At 41.4% G+C, this 23,680-nt stretch overlaps 1 protein-coding gene across 9 annotated transcripts in view; it reads right to left on the bottom strand.

The window, feature by feature from the left end:
* Window positions 1–23,680, bottom strand: part of ANKRD17 (ankyrin repeat domain 17) — a 135,603-nt gene that overhangs the window by 74,154 nt on the left and 37,769 nt on the right. For 2 of the 9 annotated variants that reach the window (XM_075929386.1, XM_006125403.4), the window contains exon 1: window positions 21,115–21,270. The exons of the other annotated variants lie outside the window; for them this stretch is intronic. In XM_075929386.1, coding sequence (XP_075785501.1) covers window positions 21,115–21,168 — 54 coding nt within the window. In that variant the 5' untranslated portion in view covers window positions 21,169–21,270. Of the gene's footprint in view, window positions 1–21,114; window positions 21,271–23,680 lie in introns of those variants that run through there. 9 annotated transcript variants of the gene reach the window in all.

Here is a 23,680-nt window from a genome sequence, read left to right as displayed (position 1 = left end):
CAGTTAGCCAATTAAATGGGATTTTTCATCCCTACTTCCTACTTTAAAGCTACCCGTAAGAATGGAAACTCTTTACCCAATGCTATGTGTCACATGAGCTATTTTAACTCTTTTTAGTGTAAAAACAGAACTGGCGTGGATCTGTGTTATTTAACATCTTTAATAATGATTTGGAGATAGAAAAAGAGAACATGGTAATCAAGTGTGCAAAGCTTGGGTGGGACAGGGGTTGAAAACACTTTGGAGGATACAGCTAAAATTCAGAGGGATCTTGATAATCTGGAAAAACTTGGCTGTAAAACAACAACATGAAATTCAACACACATAGATGTTGGGTGCTACACTTAGATCCATGAAGACTTGATGGGGAAGTCTGCATGGGAAAGCTGGAATTTAACATCCTTAGTTAGTGGTTAGATGAGATGCATAACAAGCACCAGAAGAACAAAGTTTAAATCCTACTGAGGAGCAGTTCTCCTTAGTACTGGAAAGGTTATGATTAGGCTCAGAATCTGGTAATCAGTGAGTGAGTGAGAACTAAATTATCATTTGCAGGTGGATGATATGCAGTTTGGTGCCAGGTGGATCCATAAAGACTTGATGGGAAGACTCACTGTTGCTACAATGGAAAGACAGTAAATCCAGAATAAGAGGAATGTCCATAGCCAGTAGGGATGTAAGTTTCTGTTGTGTCCAGAGACATAAACATTTCCACTTGGCGGTCTAGAATTTTCAAGTGGAATCTTTCCGCTATTAGTAAGAATGCTGGGACGACTTTAGACAGCTTCACAACAGAGGTGTTGTAGATTTGATGCCCGTCTAAAAACCAAGCCCTTAGATGCAGGGTTTGAGGGTTGAGATGCTTCATTCCATGTTCCACTGGATCAGGAGACTAGAAAAGGACTGATTAGCAACCAAGACGATATAGGCAGAAATCTCGGGAACCAAAACTGTCTGGGCCTGTTGCGAGTGATAAGGATGTCTTGTGTCTCGATGCACCTTCTGTAAGACCAGAGGTAGGAGTGGGAAGGCATAGTTCAAATGACATGACCATGGAAGGAAGAGAGCGTCACTGTGACCCAAAGCACTCTTATGTTCACTCCCTAAACATTACTGTAGCAATCTTTGCATAACATGTGCTTTGTGAGGAATCACGTGAAAATTAGTAACTTGCTGGCAAATAGTATGATGACATGAATGTAGCAACACTATATGCAAAGTTATAAATTCTTCCTGTATGATGTTGTTAGCACGTATTCAAAACAGACAGCTCTACCCAGGCACAAGCTGTAGAACAGATCTGTGCCAAACAAACCAATGTATGCTTATTTCAATTTACATGTAAGTAGTAAGCAGGACCATCATGACAGAAAGGGATAAAATGGCAAGGAAAAGAACAATTTGCATTTCAGCAAACAAGGGGCAGAGGGAGGGAATGGAACCTCCTTCACCAAATTCCATGTCTTCACTTCCTCACTGCTTGCATAAACTTTACTCTGACAGGTTCCTTACCACATCAAAGATTCAATGGATTATAAAAGAAAGAGGCACAGAACCTTGCAGAGAGGCAAGTTTTCTTTCATGTAAGAAGATAAAGGTACCAAAATAAGTGGGCCTCTGAAAGAGATTAAGACAGAAGAGAAGGTTAGTCACCCTCTTTGCTGGAAGCCTTGAGCCAAAACTTGCTGGATTAAGACTTAAACTTTGTGGTGTGTTTTTCACTTTTATTTGCTTGTTCACATATAAGAGAGAACATTAGAAATGGTAACTCAATTAAAATCCTATTTTTTGTGAATAAACATGTAATGTAAACCAGCAGTGCTGTGTTCATGCTAATACGAATTTTAGTTCCACTTAATGTGGCAAACTGTGTGTATCTGTCTTCTTTAAAGGATACAATGAATCATATTTCTCTGAGTAGTCCAGGAAGGGGTGAACATTTCAGAACACTTGGTTTTGGGAAAATTCAGTACTGAAAGTGTGCCATGGTCACCCTCCAAATAGTAACCAAGGTATCTGAGCGCATAGATCTAGGGCCCCCTGCTGGAGCAGTGTATGTTGCATTTTCTGTACATACTATGGAAGGCAAGCAGCCCCTTTTGAGGTTTACACACTTAGCAGACCCTTTATTAACCATAACTGGGAGTGACATGACTCTGAAGTATGTACCTTTTTTTTGCTAAGGTAGTCCATTAGGTATTCTGATCCCAAGGAAGGTAAACTGCTAACTGCATAATTTGATTGCTGGTGCATTACTTCTCTAGAACCATAGAGCTGGAAGAGACCTCAGAAGGTCATCAAGTCCAGCCCCCTGCTCTAGGCAGGACCAATCCCAACTAAATCAACCCGGCCAGGGCTTTGTCAAACCGAGACTTAAACACCTCTTGGGATGGAGACTCCACTACTTCCCTAGGGAACCCATTCCAGTGCTTCACTGCCCTCCTAGGGAAATAGTTTCTCTTAATATCCAACCTGGACCTCTCCCACCACAGCTTGAGACCATTGCTCCTTGTTCTGCCATCTGTCACTACTGAGAACAGCCTCTCTCCATCCTCTCTGGAACCTCCCTTCAGGAAGTTGAAGGCTGCTGTCAAATCCCCCTCACTCTTCGCTTCTGCAGACTAAACAGACCCAACTCCCTCAGCCTCTCCTCATAAGTCATATGCTCCAGCCCCCTATTCATTTTGGTTGCCCTCCGCTGGACCCTCTCCAAAAGCGTCCACATCCTTTCTATAATGGGGGGCCCAGAACTGGACACAATACTCCAGATGTGGCCTCACCAGAGCCGAATAAAGGGGAATAATGACGTCTTTGGATCTGCTGCCAATACTCCTCTTAATGCAAACTAATATGCCATTAGCCTTCTTGGCTACAAGGACACACTGTTGACTCATGTCCAGCTTCTCATCCACTGTAACCCCCAGGTCCTTTTCTGCAGAACTACTACTTAACTGGTTAGTCCCCAGCTTGTAACTATGCTTAGGATTCTTCAGTCCCAAGGGCAGGACTCTGCACTTGTCCTTGTTGAACCTCATCAGATTACTTGTGGCCCAATCCTCCAGTTTGTCTAAGTCACTCTGGACCCTATCTCTTCCCTCAAGCGTATCTTCCTCTCCCCCTAGCTTAGTATCAGCCGCAAACTTGCTGAGGGTGCAATCCATCCCCTCATCCAGGTCATTAATAAAGATATTGAACAAAACCGGTCCTAGAACCGAACCTTGGGGCACTCTGCTAGAAACCGACCGCCATCCTGACATCGAGCCGTTGATCACTACCCACTGGGTCCGGCCTTCTAGCCATCTTTCTATTCATCTTACCATCCATTTATCCAATCCACATTCCCTTAACTTGCTGGCAAGAATATTATGGGAGACCGTATCAAAAGCCTTGCTAAAGTCAAGGTATGTCACAGCCACTGACTTTCCCACATCCACAGAGCCAGTTACCTCATCATAGAAGCTAATCAGATTGGTCAGGCACGACTTGTCCTTTGTGAATCCATGCTGACTAATCCTAATCACTTTCCTCTCTTCCAAGTGCCTCAGAATGGATTCCTTAAGAATCCCTTCCATGATTTTTCCAGGAACCGAGGTAAGACTGACTGGCCTATAGTTCCCTGAATCGTCCTTCTTCCCTTTTTTGAAGATGGGCACTATATTTGCCTTTTTCCAATCATCCGGGATTTCTCCCGATCTCCATGACTTTTCAAAGATAACGGCCAAAGGTTCCTCAATGACATTTGCCAACTTCTTCAGTACCCTCAGATGCATTAAGTCCGGACCCATGGATTTGTGTACATTTAGCTTTTCTAAATAGTTCCTAACCTGTTATTTACCCACCAAGGGCTGTCCGTCTTCATCCCATCTTGCGTCACTTAGCACATTAGTCCGGGAGCCCACTTTGTCCGTGAATACAGAGGCAAAGAAAGCATTGAGTACTTCAGCTTTCCCCACATCGTCTGTCACTAGGTTACCTCCTTCATCCAGTAGGGGCCGCACACCCTCTCTGATCACCTTCTTCTTGTTAACATGCCTGTAGAAACCTTTCTTGTTATCCTTCACATCCTTAGCCAGTCGCCATTCCATTTGCACTTTCGCCTTCCTGTTAACCCCCCGGCATTCTTGAGCTATACATTTAAACCCCTCCCTGGTCATTTGTCCAAGTTTCCACTTTTTGTGCTTAAGTTCATCAAGGATTTCCCCTGTAAGCCAATCCAGTCTCCTACCATGTTTGCCTCTCTTGCTACGCATCGGGATGGTTACTTTCTGTGCCTTCAATAAGGCTTCTTTAAAATACTGCCAGCTGTCCTGAACTCCTTTCCCCTTCATGTTAGCATCCCAGGGGATTCTGCCCATCAGGTCTCTGAGGGAGTCGAAATCTGCTTTTTTGAAGTCCAAGGTGTGTATTTTACTACTCTCTTTTCTTCCTTTGGTCAGGATCCTGAAATCTACCATCTCATGATCACTGCTTCCCAGGTTGTCACCCACCTCTACTTTCCCTATTGGTTCATCTTTGTTTGTGAGCAAAAGGTCAAGCTGAGCACGGTCCCTGGTCGGATCCTTCAGCACTTGTGTCTAAAAGAGAACTGCTTCTGTGAAGAAAGAATATTCTTCCTCCTTGCTTGTTTCCACATCTAATGTGAATGGACATAAGCAATCACTCAAGAAAAACTAGGCTACTCTGAACGGACAACTCTAGAAAACAGAAGTGTGTCCCTTCCAAGAGAGTTCTTTAACCTCTTTATTGACTGGAACAGATTTAGGGAGTTCCTGTATAGATAGCTCTGTGGAAGCCTGGATAACCACTGAATTGGAAGCAATATGAGGGGAGGAAAATACCCCTCCCCAAAGTCAGACAAAATTGGGAAGGGGCACACTAGGCTGTTCTAGCTAGTTCCAGATTGACATCATCAAGAGGAAATGCTATTTGCTGGATGCAGAGGACAGATGGGTATCCAGGAGTTTGTTCTGGGCATCCTGAACTTCATTAAGAGAGCTCTGAATGTCCCCTGGAACCCTGTGTAATCGTTCCTGAAATAGCTTATGGATAATAGGGGCAGCTGGGGATGCAGGGGTGACTGTCTCATCTGGAGACAATGAGGACAAACTCACTGGATCCTGCTTACGCTCCACCTTCTTCAATAGGGTCAGGAGGAAGCTCTGGCTGTCCTCTTGGAAAGGAAGGGTGAACTGACCCCCCTAGCAGATACTGTCACCCCTTCAGGTTGGCACAGGTCACAAAGTCCCCAATATGGCCAAGAAGATGGATCAAAGGTGGCTGCAGAGGTCTCCACAACATAGGATACCAACAGTGATGGAGGTCCATTCCACACTGGGTCCCCTGTGTGGGAGGGCATGGCTCACAGGAGACATTTGTTCATCAAGTACTTCACAGTCTCCCAAGAAAGAAAACACCAATTCTGAATATACTGGTAGTACAGATGGTTCCATGGGGGGGGGGGGGGGGGGACCAAGGACAAGGAGGCAAATTCCTTCCTTTACTTGTATTTCCTAGTGGAGTCTCAGCTCTAGCCCAAGTTAATCATCCATTGACGACATATCCAGAGGAAAGTGTAATTGAAAAAACTTACTATTACACATTAATATTACACATTTGTCAAGCCTGCAAAAAAGATTTTTTTCTTAACCCAGGTTTGCTAACTTGGGTAATGCAGCAGTGAAGGTACAGCAACCCAAATGGTTGCAAAACCAGTTAAACTTGCATCTAGAAACTCCATTAGATAGTACTACTCCACTAAGTCTGAAATTTTAAGTACCCAATTTGAACCTTGAAGTTAGAACCTGCTGTTCAAACCTATGGACTATTAAACAAGAAAAAAAAGCTCCTAAATCTGCTCCTAGGTCAGCCTTTATACTTGGTCATACTATACCTTTGTCAAAATTTTAAGAAGTGTAACTACAGTGCCTATTTGCTTCCAATGAGTAAACAATCATGCAGCATCTCCCATCATCCTCCTCCCCTGTCTCCTTTCCCACTCTTATTACATCACATCTGACATTAGACAGTGTTTTTAAGGATGGGGCCAAATTTTTACTCAGCACCCAGAGTAATTTTGAGAGCTGTAAATTAATATATGGTCACATTTTAATTTTGCTCTTTTCAGGTATGTTCATTATACTTTACATGACCCAGCGTGGAGAAAAAATTTACAGTGACAGTTCCACAAGATATAAGTATGGCTAAGTTAATTTATCATACCTTTATGGGCGAATAATTTCTAAAGTTAGCAAACAATGAGATTAATACCTCTACTAGGCTTTCCAATAGATATTTATATAATTATAAACCTATCTTCCAAAGCCACAGAAGCCTGTTATAACTTCTATAACATCTATATAATCAGAACAGTGTTTCTATAAATAGCTCTGTTCAGTCAATCCACAGAGCAGCCATGGCACCAGTTTATGCATCTGTCTTACAATTTTTCAGTCACTGATGTACAATTATAATGGTAATGAAGAGAAATTAAAAAAAAAAAAGTCATTCTTATATAAAGCAAAGCACCACAAATTTTCTTAAACCAGAGTCTCAGTCATTTGCATAGATCTTTAAGTCTCAGTGACTGTTTTTGCCAACACAACCCTTTATATCTAATTCTTTCTAGACCAGTTCGTTACTGCAATTTCAAGCAGATGATCAGCAGCAGGTTACTATACTGACTCCTTTTCACTGGAAGTAGCAAGATTCCTGCCTTTTATTGCAAAATTTTGTTACACAATCTGAAAGCTGGGGGAAGGGAATGAAAAGGAGTGCTCATTCTTACAGTACATCAGCAACATGTTATAATTCAGAAAACCAAATAAATTGGTCACCTGCACACCACTTGTGTACTTGCTCTACTGTGGCTTATTTTATATGTTGATGTGTGCAACGCAAACTAATACTGTGCAAATTTCCAGCTGTGCTTCAGAGTGTTTACAACAATGAAAAAAAAAAGTAGGTAACAGAAGGCTATCATCACATTAATAAATTAAACAGTCAATCATACTTTTAAAATTCCTCTTATTTTAAAATCATAAACCAAGCTATAAAAGAAATCCTCTCTTCCCCACCCCCACCTACCAAGTCTTCAAGGGGGAAGGAGGACATGGAATAGAAGATAAATGGCAACTGTTTGTATGCGTGGGCAGGAGAGGGGATACCCAAACTGAAAAAAAACCTCAGCTGTTACACAGTTACACAAACCTGCAAAGGCAGCCAGTGCACACTGGGCGCCCATCCCACGTTGCTGCCTCTGACACTGGCTTATTGGTTAACCGTTTACACAGTTATACACTCACATCCCTAAACAACACTGAACGTATTTTCTCTGTAAGTCACTGTAAAGAACATGGACCATCTTACAAGAGGTTGCACAAATCTAATTTTACAAACACAGTAAGTTATTTTATATTATAGTACCTAGACAAGGATTCCAATTTATTTTAAAAGCCTAATTTTGCAGTTCACTAGTAGTAGTACATCTTTCATACTAAGAATGTTAAAAATCATTTATTTTTGTAAACGTATAGAACCACTGGAATTATCAGTGGTCACATGCTTACATGCCAGGTGGGCGAGGTGGGGGGAGCCAGTGCTCCTCGTGCATACCATCTCCCATCCCCACCCCCCACTGATACAGAGGCAGCAGCACAGGGAGAAGAGGTTTCATATAACCATGTACATGATACACGTTCACATCCCTATTTCATACAGATTAAATGTACTAAATTCAGAAGGACTGCCTAATGAAATCTTTAATTTACAAAAGTTCATTTTCAACTATTTACAGATTTATTAAACACTTAAAGGTGTATATCATGGGATTCAGGGAAGAAAGTGGATCTAAATACAACAATGTAATGTGAGAGCTGACAATTCCGACAAACAATCTCAGGGAAAAAACTCATTAAATAACCATCCAAAGGCACACATTTCAGTACTCAATACCTTATGACTAAATTTAACAGAAATACGGGATGGTTCAATTATATATTTCAGCAGTACAAGTTAGTTCTACATGCCTGCATAATCTCAAGTGAACTAAATTCAAATTCTTCACAATGTGCATAAAAATAGAGCAATTCTAGGATATTATTAGGCATGGTTTGAAACCCTATTTGATGAACTCCTGCTATAATATGCACATTGTGTAGCCTTATTTCAGTGGTCCCCAAATTCCCATCAGAGCTGCAGTCGAGGGCCCGAGTTGCAGTTACAATACAGTTGGGAAAGGAATGAAAGTGGCGCTAGGGTGGACCACGTGTGGCTAGGTAGCACTCCCTCCCTGATCTCTGAGCGAGGTGGCGTGGATCCTGATGTGCCTCCCAACATTTCCCTGTGCTCCACAGATTAAGTATCGCTGTCCTATTTGTTTTAATATATTTTAGCACAAAAAAAGCCCATTTTTTATCCCAACTAAAACCTTATTAGTCCCCATTATGGTGCACAATCCCATAATAGCATATATTAATTTAATGGACTACAATTTAAATAAAACATTCACCTTCTATATCCACTCTCAATTGCAAAGACAAAAATTATAATCATGCGACTAAGTAGTGTTTTATATGCTATACATATATATATATATATGAAGATATACCATCTCCTAGAACTGGAAGGGACCTTGAAAGGTCATTGAGTCCAAACTGCTGCCCTCCCAGCAGAATCAAGCACCATCCCTGACAGATTTGCCCCAGAGGCCTAAATGGCCCCCTCAGGAATTGAACTCACAACCCTGGGTTTAGCAGGCCAATACTCAAACTGCTGAGCTATCCCCCTATACCTGTAGAGTTTATTCACTGGACTATACTTCAATTACCTTTTTTCACATTTCAGATACCCCTAAGGCTGACAAAGGAAAAAGAAGAATTTCTCCACTGAGTCCCTTATTTTTAACATGCAAAAGAAGAATTCCATAGTTATACTACCTTAATACAGAATGTTAACTCTTTAAATTTACTGGACCCAGACTTCCTTCCATTTTATTACCAACCTAGTCACTAAGGATGTTAAGAGGTACCCAGCTAATTGTGTAGTCCAAGGCTACTCAACACGCGACCCCGTGGCCCATTTGTTTGCAGCCCGTGGTGTGGTTTGGGTTTACGAGGGGATCAAAACATGGCTCACAGGGGACCAAAACAAAAAAGTAATCAATATAATGGTCTTCTGTTGATATGCATTTTAGTAGTTAAATTCCTGGACTGTCATTGCTCATTAAAAGTGCTGTCATATGGGTGGAAATCGGGTAAATATTGCACATTATCATCATCAGCAGAACTGATTTAAATGAGGCCTGTGTGTTGTATAGTCTTGCCTTAATCTTTGTATTCTTGCCTGTCAGTGTGAAAAGATATTTGCATACAGTATATATATTTGCATGCACATGCAACCATACTTAAGTTGCAGCCCTCAGCATATGCTGTGAGGTATCATTGGGGCCCCCGGGCCTTCTTCCAAAGTTGAGTAGCCCTGGTGTAGTCAATACAATCTGTATCGACTACAGGAGTGATCGATAAGGAAAGGTGCTTTATCATGACTCACGCCAGTCCAAGAGCTATCCCCACTGTAGCTCTGCAGTTTAAATGTAGTAGGAAATGGGTAGCTCTTACTACATTTAAACTGCAAGGCTCCACTAGGGGTAGATCGCAGACCGGTTTGAGCCAGGACCACTGCAGCTCTGCATTTTAAATGTAGTAAGAGTGGGCAGCTCTAACTACAATTAAAATGCAAAGTCTCAGTGGGGATAGCTAATGGACCTGGTGCGAGCCAGGACTCAGGAGTCCCGATGCCGGATCCAAGACTGCAGCAGTGCTGCTTTCTAGCCTGCTGCAGTCAGAGGCTGCTTTGCTTTACTTTACTCCCCCACTGCTGTTGCCTCTGGTAGAGGGAGCAGCGCAGGAGGGGGGAGGCAGTACCAGGGAGACTGTGCTGGGGGAACCGGCTCCCTCCAGCACTAGCTTCTGTTCCTCATCCTTGCTGCCTCTGATACAAAGGTGCGGGGAGTAGTTGAATTGAGTGGCCAATAAGCTTAGCCTTATCGGGTAGCTGACTACTCAACTACTTGCTTACATCCCTACTAGTCACATAGGCAAAGAGCTAAGGAACAAAATTATTCAAACTGTTGAATACCAAGATTTGAGTATTCTGTTTAATGGCCTTCTGAAATAAATCATGCATGCACCCAATGCCACAAAGTTGAATTTTCCCTGTAATGAAGTCAAAACACCTAGCTTTGTATGTGACCTCTCTACTTTGTTTTAGCTTACATTATATATTTTAGAAATCTGCAATAGATGGTTGTAACTTTTTATATACAATTATCTAAATTTTCAAATGCATTTTCATAACACCAAAGTAATGTTTCATTTAAATAAAATGTGATGCAAATATTAAAATGGTCATAAAAATAATTTAAACCTTTGTGATCTTTTCAGTTACATAATATAGCTGTTTCCAATCGCTGGTCTGCAGACCGATGGCAGGCCACGAACCTGTCTGCCAGCCCACGACGCATTGCCAGGCCACGCCTCAATATTTATTTAGTCCCGCCCGCTGAGGTTCCCAGGGAATTCCCTTCCCACCCACTTGCCCATGCAGCACAGACTGAGTGGGATGGCTGGGAGCTGGGTGTGCTGCAGCTGGAGCTGGGACCACAGTGAGGCTGTCTCTACTGGGGCCAGCTCTGGCGGCTACTGCCCCGACCAGCGGGGTCAGGTGGAGAGCAACTGTCACGGCCGGTGGAGAAAACGCCGCATAGCCACTGAGGCCAAGTGCCCCATGATGGGCAGCTGCCCCTGTGACCCCTTTTTCCAACCTCCCCTTCGGCAGGAGCCTCCCCTTGGCTTCCAGCTGCTCCCAGCCAGCGGGTACACACATTATGATGATGATGATGATGATGATGCATTATTAAATGCATAGGAAAATATGAATGTGCAGAAGGTGTCAGCCCTGTCAGATCTGTTAATTACTGCCTCTAATTCTGGTGCAATTGAGGCAATACTTTTTAACAAGTATTAGCAATTATTTCATTGTTTTTTTAAAGTGTGTGTGCAGCAGTTTTTCAAATTCTTGTTAACCATCATGCTCCCACCCCACCTCCCTTTGATTTGCCTGACATTACTATGGGCTAAAATTACCATAAGGAATATGCAAATATTTCACTGCCAGTCCGCCAACTGTTTTTGAATGAGTTTGCCAGTCCACGGTATTAAAAAGGTTAGGAACCACTGATATAATATGGTAAGGCAAAGCCAAAACACTATTACTACTTCTTTCATGAAGTTGATTGTAAAGCTACAGGACGATTAATTCTTATGTAAGCTTGATAATTTTAAAAGTCTATCAAGTAATAGGGCCAAATTCTTGGCTGGTGAAACGGGTGCAGCATGCATTTATATCAGCAGAAAATCTGGCCTATTTTGGTCAGTTCTTTAAAGGAAACAGCAGTACAGGATTCTTCTTTATCCTAGCCCAATCCATTTTTCTTAGCACAGGACCCGGTACTAAAACAGCAAAAACACTGCAGAACCATCCACAAAAATCCTGGAATGCTGACTACTTTGCATGCACTGTAAAGTGGTATTTTATTTTCATGTTAATGAAAAATAAATATGATCGTAATTCACACCAGTCCTGTTAAAACACGACAGGCTAAATTTTCTTATTCACACATTTCTAAGATCAGACAAGTAGCAACTGTCTTGGTATAAAATTCTTAACAGTGGGGTTTTTTTTTTGGGGGGGGGGGGGCGGGAGGCTGTATATTACTAATCTATTTCGCTGATGTACTCCAAAAACGCATATTTGTTCTCACTGCTAACAGCGAATGGGAAAGCAGAAGGGTCAGACTACGATGCCGAAGTGATCTAACACTCCATCAACCACTGGCAGAGACAGTCCTCCTGCTGCAAGGACACCTGCATTATTACTGCAGTGTCGCCGTTTCTATTGACTATAAAGAGAACGTGTTGGTGTGTTTGCACATGAATCTCTCTTCTCAGTTGAGTACAAGGGAAACGATACATACAGCTACACAGGTGGTGAAACTGCAAAGAAAAACAGCTATATTCTAACAGCTACACAGGTGGTGAAACTGCAAAGAAAAATAGCTATATTCTAACAACTGTTCTTGTACTTCAAATACACCACACATGTAGTCCAATATGCTGCAGCTCTTATTCCATGAGGGAGAAAACAGCACCAACGAAATGAAGACAAGCTTTTGGCATCAATTTATCAAGATGATCCAAAAATGTTAAACACTTAGTATAGTTTGCTGTTAATTATGAACTTGCCCATACATGACACTTTGAAGCTTTCTTTCTGAAGTTGCTTTTGCAATTAAGAAATATTTGTCCATCTACACAGATAATTAGTAAGACATTCCTCAAAGCAGGAAGAAAGTTCGCCAGCCCCACCTTCATATTTATGAGGACAAAGAATATAATGAAGGATTGTATGTGCCCAACAGAATGACTTTACTCAATCTCCTGAACCCTTGCAGGATAATTTTTCTCTCTCAAACTGCATCCCATAATCCCTCAATGAAAATTTGGCTTATATTCAGATTTTAGAAGTTATATTTAACATGCTTACACTCCAATCATTACTACAGATTTACAAACCTGATGTATACAATTCAAACCAATGTTATAGCTTATAGGTAAATCAGAAAACATCAAATCTGAGAGGAAGATTGTATTGTTATGATTTGGCTTGAAACAGGACTATACGGTTATTAGGAAAGATCCTAGCAAACTGTGTTTGGGCACGCCAAAATAACAAGTTCTATAGCAGTGTTTCTCAACCTCTATTATAAAGTAGCCCTTTTTCAAAAAATAGAAGTACCACAGTACTACAGTTTTCAGACACACAACATTGCACCACATTTGTTTAAACAACTTAAATTGTAGCCAGGCAGGCGATGAAATTTTTGGGTGTAAAAAGTACAAAAATAATAAAACACTGTAAAACTTAAAACAAAATTTCAGTTGTGTTGATGTACCCCCACCCTAGACTTCTCTTGAGTACCCCCCCCCAAGGGTATTTACACCACTGGTTGAGAAAGACTGTTCTATAGAATTTAAGCTTGAGATAACTAATATGAATAAAAGACAGTCTTCTTCCAGTAACAAAAGAATCTGCTAGTCTGGGTCTTGACTGATGGATTAACTACACCCATCTAGGCCCTTTTTGCTGCTAAAATTCTTAGCTCTGGTATTCAAACTGCTCTCCCTAAGACCTGGTCTACACTACAGCAGAAGGCCAAATTAAGATACGTAGCTGGAATCGACGCATCTGAAATTGGGTTTCCACACCATCCACACTTCATTTGCTCCTGTCGACTTCCTTTACTCCTTGTGAGGAGCAGGAATGCTGACAGGGCGCCCCTCTGAGTTCCCTTTAGTGGGTCTTTACTAAACACACTAAATTAAACTCCAGAAGATCGATCACAGCAGCATCGATCTTCCACATAGTGAAGATATGGCCTAAATGAGACCTAGAAAAAATCAAAGCAAATCTGTCACTTGTGTACTAAGGATGTTAAATATCGAGTAATTTACTAGTCAAGTAGTCGATGGAATTTCCATCGACTAGTCAACAGGCACTTCCTCATTCCTCCTTTGAAATGTACAAGAGCCCCTACTGTGGCTCTTGCACATTTCAGAGGAGGAATGCAGAACTCGGGGCCAGCTGACTCCCGGCTGCATGTGGCTTGCCTGCTTTGAAATGTACAAGAGTCCCCAGCGGGGGCTCTTGTACATTTCAAATTGGAAGCACCCTCATGCAGCCTGGGGTCAGTGGGGGACTCCAAGTCCCCCACTGACCCCAGGCTCCATGCTGCGCTGCCACTTCGAAATGCCGTGCAGAGCCCGGGCTCCACGCAAACACTACGACACCGCCGCATGAGCCCAGGTATGAGCTCCATGCAGCACTGCCACTTTGAAATACCTTCTCTCCCCCCCTCCATTTGCTGCCTTTATCTGATAAGCATTTGCTTATTCGATAGTCAACTAGTCCTTAACATCCTTACTGTGTACCACAAAAGAAGAATTCTTTACAGAAGTTCTGCTCTGAGCTGGAGAAGTCAGGCTGAGAGGCCTTAATTTTTGCTGGCTGTCTTCTCTTTTCTACTATCCTGCTCCCTTTCCTCCATGCCCTACCAGCAATCCTTACCTGGACTCTGGTTCACAGGATTAACTATCAATCTACCTGAAAACACCAGAAGAATGCCCAATCTGAGTACTTTGCTGACCAGGGAGGGATGTTAATCTCCTCATGAAGTCTTCATTCCCTGAAGTGATCAGTCTGCTTTCTACAGAGAGTAAAGTCTAGCATAAACATGGACAAATATGGGGCATATAAGACATGTGACCAGACTAGCTGAAAGGGATCTAGTACCTAGCACCTGTGAACTTGCTGCCCTCATCCTCTGCACTGGTCACGCAAATTGAGCAACACTGACTCCAGTAACCTTAAATCCCCAGACTGTCCAATCGAGCAGCACTCATCCACCTTGCAATTTATGTTGTTTAATAACAGTTTGCATGGTCATAGTAGTCTGTGACCAGCTCTCTACAGCTATTATATAGGGATTATTCCCTGAGGGAACATCAACCTGAAACTCATCTGCCTAACTAGAAACTTTATTCAGATATACCACAGTATTGTGGGGAAAAGCCCCCTCCCAAACAGACATATATGGCCTTTTAGATTCTTCCCTAACAACAATAAAGCTTTCCAAAAATCTAAACATTAATCAGTGATCCATCTAATTTTTTTATGTCCATGGATAGAATGCATTTTTTTACGTGTACCAATATGAAGATGTGAGATGCATTGCCTCCCTATTGCTGCACATAAAATCTATTCTGAATACCAACCATTTGTGGCAGGGGTAGGACTGAGGGATTTGGAGTATGGGAGGGGGCTAAGGGTTGGCAGGAGTGAGAGTTCTGGCTGGAGTATGGGCTCTGGGCTGGGGCTGAGGTGTTTGGGGTGCAGGAGGGCTCCCGACTAGGACCAAAAGGTTTGGAGTTCAGAAGTGCAACTCAAGGCTGGAACAGGGGATTGTGTAGCCATGTTTCCCTAAATTTTAAGTGTAAATCAAGCCTCAGTCTGAAACTTAATATCCCTTATTTTGATTAACCTGTTTTATAAATTAACTTCCTGCTACTGCCCTCCCTTAAGAGGAATTATCATGCAATCTTCGCAGTTCTTCAAGCAGACGTTTCCTGTAACGGTTTTAAGACACTTAACATGCATAAATGGAATATGGGATTGTTTAGAACAATCAGAGGCTGTCGAACTTTTCCTGAGCACTTCACGCATAAATACTTTTCTTATAGAATATTGCTGTTTACTCCTCTTTCCTTGCTTTGCTACAGCTAAGAGACGTGCCTGATTATTATAGTTAGGAGAGACCACTCACACTGTCTCCAGAAACTTCCTGTCCCTGAACTTTTTGGGCAGTGCAAATAGCTGTTTTTACACCAAGATTGCTACCATAAGTTAGCTTCTTCAATATAATATCCTAGTGAAGGCAACACATCGAAGTTTTAATCTCAACATACAAGGTTTACCTCCACAGCTACATCAAGATTAAAACTAAAGACTTGTCTCCACTAGGATTTTACTTTAAGACAACTATCTCAGTGCAGTCAAACTGAGGTTTCGTCTCCTACTCCATTAGAGGTTTCCAAAGCCTTAACTCTCATGCCTGGCAGGTCTTGCTGAGAAAGAAGTGACAGATACTACACTAGTTAGAATTGCACACTTCATCCAAGCAGTACAGGAACCTCTGGTGGACACAATGGACCAAAAGACACAGCTTTTTATCTCAGTATTCTGGGCATGGTTTGATGCCCGTGCCAGGAAAAAAAGTGGGTGAGTGAAGTAGTAAAGTACACCTTACTTGTTTACTTTCTAACTTAAAATATACAAAACTATCTAATAAACTATTTTTAACTATGTACAGATGAAATCTAAGAAAAGCGCTGAAGACACTGGCGCATTTCATCTCTGACTACATGGAGGTAATAAAGAATTGCAAAGATAACTGGTCAAAACTAGAGATGTTAAACTGCCCCTTATAGCCTTGGTTCAAAGGCTAGCAAGTGAAAGAGCACAGGCACAAACTAGAATTCTCTGGTTTCAGGAACAAAGAGTGGGGTGGCCTGCACAGTGAAACACACACAGGGACCAACAATTGAAGAAATGGTTCATTATGGTTCAGCTCAAGCCAACATTTAAGCAAAACTGAAATAAGCCACCAAAATAATCCACAAAGGAACTTTCACGGGCTAAAGCAATTTAATCAAATCTATGCAAACCATGTGTAGACAAGATCCAAGGCACTTAAATCAAAATAAGTGTCTATGCATAAAAACTTACACTTCACCTAGATCAATTTAATTCAGTTGAACTACTGGATATCTGTGTTTGGAGAAGACTTAAGTCAGTGACCTGATTTTCAAAGGCACCTAGAATTTAGCACAACTTCCACAGTCATGGCTTCAAACTTAGGGCTTTTGAAAAACAATACTTTTGGTAGATACCTACAGAGAGATTTAGGAGCCAAGCTTCAGGCACCTCTTTTTGAAAATGAGCAAGTTGCTTCGGCTAAAGTGATTCAGGAAGACTGAATCCTAGTCAGAAAGAGAACTTGGGTTTCCAAAGTCCCAGACCAGTATTGACTACAAGATAATTCTTCCTATAATGGATTTCAAAGTGATCTCTTCCTTGCTACCAGAAAGGATATTGAGTTTGCTGCAGCTTGAGGCTAGTCTACATTAAAAAGGTTTTTCCAGTACATGTTGCACCTCCCTTGTCCAGCACCCTTGGGACCTGACTGGTCCCAAATGAGGGAGTTTGCTGGACCAGGGGAGGTCAATTCTATCCCTCTGCTGATGGTACTCCAGGCTCTCCCAGGGTCCGTCAGTAGACATAATGGAGCTCCCTTGCCACCAGGTTGGCTCCCAGCTCCACTGGCCAGTCCCTGCCACCACAGCTCTGCTGCTCTGGGGCATCAGGCTCCGCGCACCTCAGGGATACCGTGATTCCTATGCCCAGGGATTGCCGGGACTTCGCTGCCCCAGGGCCACCACGGCTCTGCAGCCCCAGAGCCAGTGGAGCTGCCGCAGCTCTAGAGCACTGAAACTGCCACAGCTCCGGGTGCTGGGGCTGCTGCAGCTCTGGGACTGCCATAGCTCTGCTCCCCAAGGCTGATGGGCTCCTTTATACCAAGGCTGTTGCAGTTTCCCAGCTCCAGGGCCTCCAGATAATATTGACCTCCCATAGTTCAGCAAATTCTCTGGTTCAGCACCAATCAGGTCCCAAAGGTTCCAGACTAGAGAGGTTCAACCTGTTTATTCAAGGAACCTTTCACAATGGAACAAATCTTAAAATACATGTAAAGTTTTAGTTGGTCAGTATTTCATTTATTGTCATTACCTATGTGCTTTAGGATAGAAAGTACTGCTCTCTTCATACTCCCAAACAATCCACTCAATGTTGCTATGAGGCCCTTACCCTCATTCTGACAGCAGTTTATTGCCACTGACATAAGTTTCACACATCACTTTTTCACTGCAATATCTGACTGAACCCCTCTAAACACAAACTTTCAAGTGCCAATTAGTAATAAGTTATGAAAAACAAGCATGATGTTAAAACAAAACTAGATTCATGTTTTAAAATACAGGCAGTCCCCGGGTTACGTACAAGATAAGGACTGTAGGTTTGTTCTTAAGTTGAATTTGTATGTAAGTCGGAACTGGTACATATTGTAGGGGAAACTCTAGCCAAACATTTCTCCAGAGCTCAGTTTTATTCTCCCACACCTCACTTCCCTCAGTTCTTTATTCTCAAGCTGAGGTGTCTGCTGAGAAAAGCCACTCTGCATCTCTCTGGTCTGCTGGGGGGTGGGGGGGTGGGTGCTAGCTTCGTGTCTCCCTGGTCTGCTGGGGGGAAGCAGCTAGTGCGGGGTTACCTCGCCCCGTTTGTAAGTAGGGATCTGATGTAAGTCGGATCCATGTAACCCGGGGACTGCCTGTATGCCAAACTGAAAATTCCCATAATCTTTAATAGCTAATATCAAAAGATTGAGAAAACAGCATACATACCAGGGGACTAAATTTTCACATAGTATAATTCTTAGGTACTTTAGGTGTAGGGAAGTCCAATGTGCAAATTCTGTCCTGATGTATCCCCATTTAACCCCAAGGACAACAATGAAATAGCACTAAGTTTATGTTAGCAAACTTTCGCCCAAGAACTGCTAGTCACCCAAACCTAGTAGAATCTTTATTTTTTTTCCCTACTCTGTACCACATGAGAGTAAATATGAAACAAGTAACATTTCTTTTTTTTTTTCCCTGGACATGCTTTAAAAATAGGAAAGCTTTAATATCAAATTCTTGTGTAAAACACATTTTAAGCGTACAGAGGTAGAAATAAGTTCTCTCCCAGAAATGATATTCTGTACCTTCAAAGATGTTGACCCACATACTTGCTTACATAAGAAAATGACTGTTAAAAATATAAACCTTTCCAATTTCTCCTAGAACTAAAAAGTCTTTTAAAATGTTAAATAAATTCAAATAAAATACAAAAATATCTAATTCCTGAAATATTACAATGAGGTTCATTAATGACTAAATGATTTGAGTAGAGAACGAGTATCAGAAAATATTTAACATTTATAAAAACATTTATTGTAAATGCATTTCATATTGAAATAGCATTTCCAAATTAACAATTATAAAAACGTATCAAAGTTTAAAAATTTCTATGCACAAGCCATTCTGGACAACACAGTAACTTTGGAGCGTTATTACTTAACTCTACCATAGTTGATAAAAAGAAAGTCAGTGAGAAACTGGGTCAAGGCATATCAACAGGATTTTTTTCACTACCAAAAAGAGGGGAACAATGAATGTATACAAGGTCAATAACTCAATACACTCTTAATATATGCATACAATTACAGCATTTCCCTCTGTGGCGATATTACAGTTTTGATTTTTACTTAAATACCTTTCTGTAATTCACTTTTATCTTTAATACATACTGATATATATTCCTCTGTTTCACTTGAAGCACATGAACTTAAATATTTAGCTTAATTATGAAGACATACAGGACGTGTTTTAACAGACACGTTATACAGTTTGTGTGTTCACCCTCCCAACCTGTAACAAAAAGAAAGAAGTGACATTTTAAGAAAGAATATTTTATACATAATAGGAAAAAATAATCCCTTTCAATCCGTTGTCCATATGTCTGGAAAATACACAATTCCAGATATCTTTTAAGTTGAATTTATGCTCTGTTCAAATTATTATGCAGATGCGAGTATAGTCTGGCAAAAATGGAGTTAAATCTCATTAAAATCTCCAGAACGAGTTTAAACACCTATACCAAATGTTTTCACAAATATAAATTGAAAATATTTTACGCCAAAATGATCATCCACCAAAGGTTCAACTATTTAGAAAATTTACATTATTGCCAGAACTTGACTATATCGAACTTCTGAAAATATCCAGAATAAGGATAAAAGGCCATTTGAATGTATTTTCGCTTATAAAACTGGAATTGCTTGCAAAACTGGAATTACTGAAACAAAAAGATAAATCTAAATTATTATTCCTACTCACTTTCATATTCTATGCATTGCCATGGAATATACTTCTTAAAACAACAGGCTGAATCTTTAAAAAAAAAATAATAATAATAAAAATAAAAATGCAGGAGCAGTGTTCTTTAAGATAGCACATGGGTATTGCCTAGTAGATTTAATAGTATTTTGCAGATACTGCTAGAAAAGGAAGCTATCGTTTACTTAATGAAATATAATCTATTTTTTTTAAAAAGTCAAATAGAACAAGACCACAAATACTTTCTCAACAGTGGAGAGATGGAAAGCAGTAGTAAAAAAAAATTAAGTATCCCTATTGCATATTTAGTACAAGATGGGACTGAAATAATGATGAAGAAAAAGAATCACAGCACAATCAGTTTTCATGCTGCAGAACAGCTAGAAGCTGTAAGAATCTTACTGCAATGTCAGCTCCAAGCACACACAAGGGCTCCAGAAAATACTCATTGATCATGCAGCACTTTATAATGCGCAGGAGGCCTCCTTCCTCTCTTTCTCCCAACCCCTCCCACAGCAGCATTATAGTAATTGAGAATTCTCAACATCAGTACTGCACATGTTAAAAAGAAAATAATCAATCACATCCTTGGCCTTCTTGAGTTATCGGACTACAAAAATACCTGCAAATCTAACTAGTATTTAAAAATCTGCAGTAACTCAATATCACATTCTAACCTACTCCTAAACAAATTAAATCAGTTATTTCTTCCCTTCATCTTTAGATTGCAGAAAATTCAATTGACAAACATTTACTCCATAACAGACAAATGTAAATAATTCTTTGTATATCTCTAAAGAGAAACTAATCAGATTAATCATCTGCTCTATTAAAACAGTAAAATATCAAATTATATAATTCCATGCTCTAACAAGGAAGTCACAAAAATGTAACATAAGGACTTATAAATATCCTGATCCCCTTTAAAAATAAGGAGTACTGTATGTAGCCAGATAATTTGCAATCTGGAACAAAGTATATATAGCAATTATCATTTAATAGATTTAATAATTTATAATCAATGCCTACCGAAAAAGCAGCTTCTTTAACCAGAAAATATAAGCACTTTCAGGTCTTCATGTAAGCTGTGTAAGACATAGGATACTAAAGCCTTTGCAAGCAGCTTTGCAGACCTCACCTTCTAATGAGTTAATCTAAAGGTCACAAGCATGCAGGCATTTTATGAAGTCTGAGGTCCTTTCTTTTATTTCTCTCTACCACACAACCCCCACACAGAATTTATAACTAAACAACTGACATACTAATTCTTAGGTAATTCAGTAGCCATGTGAGCAGCACATCTCACAAAACAAGGACTATGTGCCTTGCTTAAATGCATAACTTCGCTACCCCTCCTCCCTTAACTGAGTAATTTGTAAGCATATTCCAGTAGATAGATTGCTTTCTTCGGGCTTTCAATTTTCACTGCAATTTGTATGTCAACTCCTACCTCCAGGATGTCTTCTAGAACATATGCTTCCATCTCAGCCTCTGTCTCCACCATGTTTTATCAAACTGCCATGTTTCTTACTGCACTATGATTAGATCACTGCCAGCAGGAACACTCCTCTGTGTCAGCAAGGGAACAGGAAATGGAATGTTCTATTACATGCTTGAAAGAGGCTTTGCTGCTCGCAAACCAGGAACCTACCAACATAGCAGGGGTGACTCGTTGAATAAGCTATTTAAAGTCACAACAGCCCTTTTCTAATAAGTAACCTAATCAAAAAAAAGTAAACAAGCCGCCTTATTTTACAAGGCTATCTTGAAAGCACTTACATTTCAGAAGAATTACATGTTTTTATACAGGAAATCCAACCTGTCAGCTTGCCTGAATTAACTAAACCTAAGGGGGTTGAAGTTTTGTGCACAAGTTTATAGAGTAAATGCTGGATCAGCGCTACACTTACTGAGATATCAATGCCAGACACAGGCAATTCAATATAATAAAATTAGAATGATTTTTCAGGAAAGTACCTGATTCATATTTAACATATTAGGAGTTTAGTCTTCCTACCTTCTGACCTTTGTAGGAACACTTCTTACCTAAAATTCAATAGCTAAGTTTTGTTATTTTTTTGTCCTAACAGAATTTAATTTACTTCCTAAGCAGGGCTCAGAAATTAGTATTTCCTGTAGATCAGCTTCTTCTCCCCCTTATAAATTTCCAAGAATTGGGCTGCTTGCAACTTTTTCTAATCTAAACCTATAAACAACTTTCTTCTAAAAACTGAATGAAGTTTTCTGTGGTCTCAACACTAGACACTGACCCCGCAAAAACTGCCCCTCTCTAATGACAGGTTGAAATGAGCACACTGCATCCTCCACATCAGCGGCCTGGTTGCCCAGCTCTACCTACCTCAGGGTGTTGCTGTGTTGGGCTGGGCTACTGCATAGCAGTGTGCTTTTGGATACTTTAGGAATTCCTGCTGTTTCTTAACTAGAGACAGCACAGCCTCCTTCGGATGGATTCTCATGGGACATGCCCCCTTTCCAAGACACCTTGTTTACTCCCTGATGGGGCTTTCACACCAGTATTTCAGCCACTGTACCAGGCCCACCTGGAGAAATTAGTCGCTACTTCCATACCAAGCCTAGCCACTGAAGTGGCACTTACTGGAATCTAATTCCTCTCCCCACACCTACAGCATCTACATTGCAAGAACCAATGTGGTTGGTGGGACTAAAGAGACTGAAGAGAGAGAGCAGGTGTACACAGCTAAGGCCCTGCTGATGTCTACATGAGAAAAAAGAAAAAACAAAACTGTAGAAAATTAAGAATAGGAAAGCTTGGATTTGGACAAAAAACAAGCAAGCAATAGAGCACAAAGGTGTGGATAGCACTGAATTTTTTTGGCATTGCTAACAAAAATACTGCTTGGAGACAAATGAAGCCTGCCATTCTGGCTTTTCTTGTGAAGGAAAGACTAATAAGTGCATGTTGTTTCCCACAGATCAGACTAAACTACTGCCACTAAGCTTCTCATTCACTCAGGTCCCATTACAGAATTGAAATAATCCTTGGGCCAACAAACGTTTAGCTAGTTTTAAGAAACATGGTTACATGCATCCGATTCATCTTGAAAGAATGAATGATTTTGTGTAATGGTTAGAGGAGGTGATCTCAGATTCTGGTTATTCTCCATGTTGCAGCAAAAGTAGAAGCAATGCTAGGGTTGTTTTGGTGATTTGCATACTCGAGATGTTGACATGCGTGTAAAAGTGTCTCCACTGACATTTTCAGCAGATACGTGTTTTCACGCTGGGGTGGGGAGGCAGGAGCTGATGCTCGAGGCAGCAGCACAGGACAGTGGGGGCAGGTGGCTCCGTGGGAGCCAGCATGCTCAGAGAGCCAGCTTAAAAGCTGGTTCTCTGCACACCACAGAGGCAGCAGCATGGGGGAAGGTGGGGAGAGAGTCAGTTCCTCAGCAGCTGGTACATCCAAGGGGCTGGCTTTAAAGCTGGCTTCCTGCATGTACTGGCTCCTGCCTGCCCCCCTCATGCTGCTGTCTCTGTGGGAAGCAGCAGCAGGAGCAGGGGGGAAGGGGCGGCAGGTTGGTGGAGCTGGCTTCAATGCTGGCTTCCCATGCATACCGGCTCCTGCCTGGCCCCCTCACCCCACTGCCTCTCTATCACAGGTAGCAGCGCAAGGGGGGGGGTGGCTCTGCAGGAGCCAGTACTCAAAGAGGTCGTCCCCCCCCCTCGCACCACACAGCCGCTTCTGAGGAAGGCAGCAGTGGGAGAAGGGAGAGAAGGGCAGGCAGCTCCACAGGAGTCAGCATATGCAGTTAGCTTAAAAACCAGCTCCCCACAGGAGCCCGCTCCTGCCTGTCCCCCCTCACCCTGCTTGCTGCTCGGATACATCTCTATTGTGTGTACTGTTTTGGGGTACTTGATATAAATTGAATCTCCAGAACAAAATCTGTGCTTTAGTGTTTTTCTTGGAATGGTGGACCATAGGGTTACCATATGGTTTAAAAAAATACCAGACACACTTGATCTCAGGTTTGGGGGGA

Source organism: Pelodiscus sinensis, chromosome 5, assembly GCF_049634645.1.
Source record: "Pelodiscus sinensis isolate JC-2024 chromosome 5, ASM4963464v1, whole genome shotgun sequence".
Classification (NCBI taxonomy): domain Eukaryota; kingdom Metazoa; phylum Chordata; order Testudines; family Trionychidae; genus Pelodiscus; species Pelodiscus sinensis.
The sequence above is the reverse complement of the archived record's forward strand: the minus strand, read 5'-3'. Positions and strand labels throughout refer to the sequence as shown.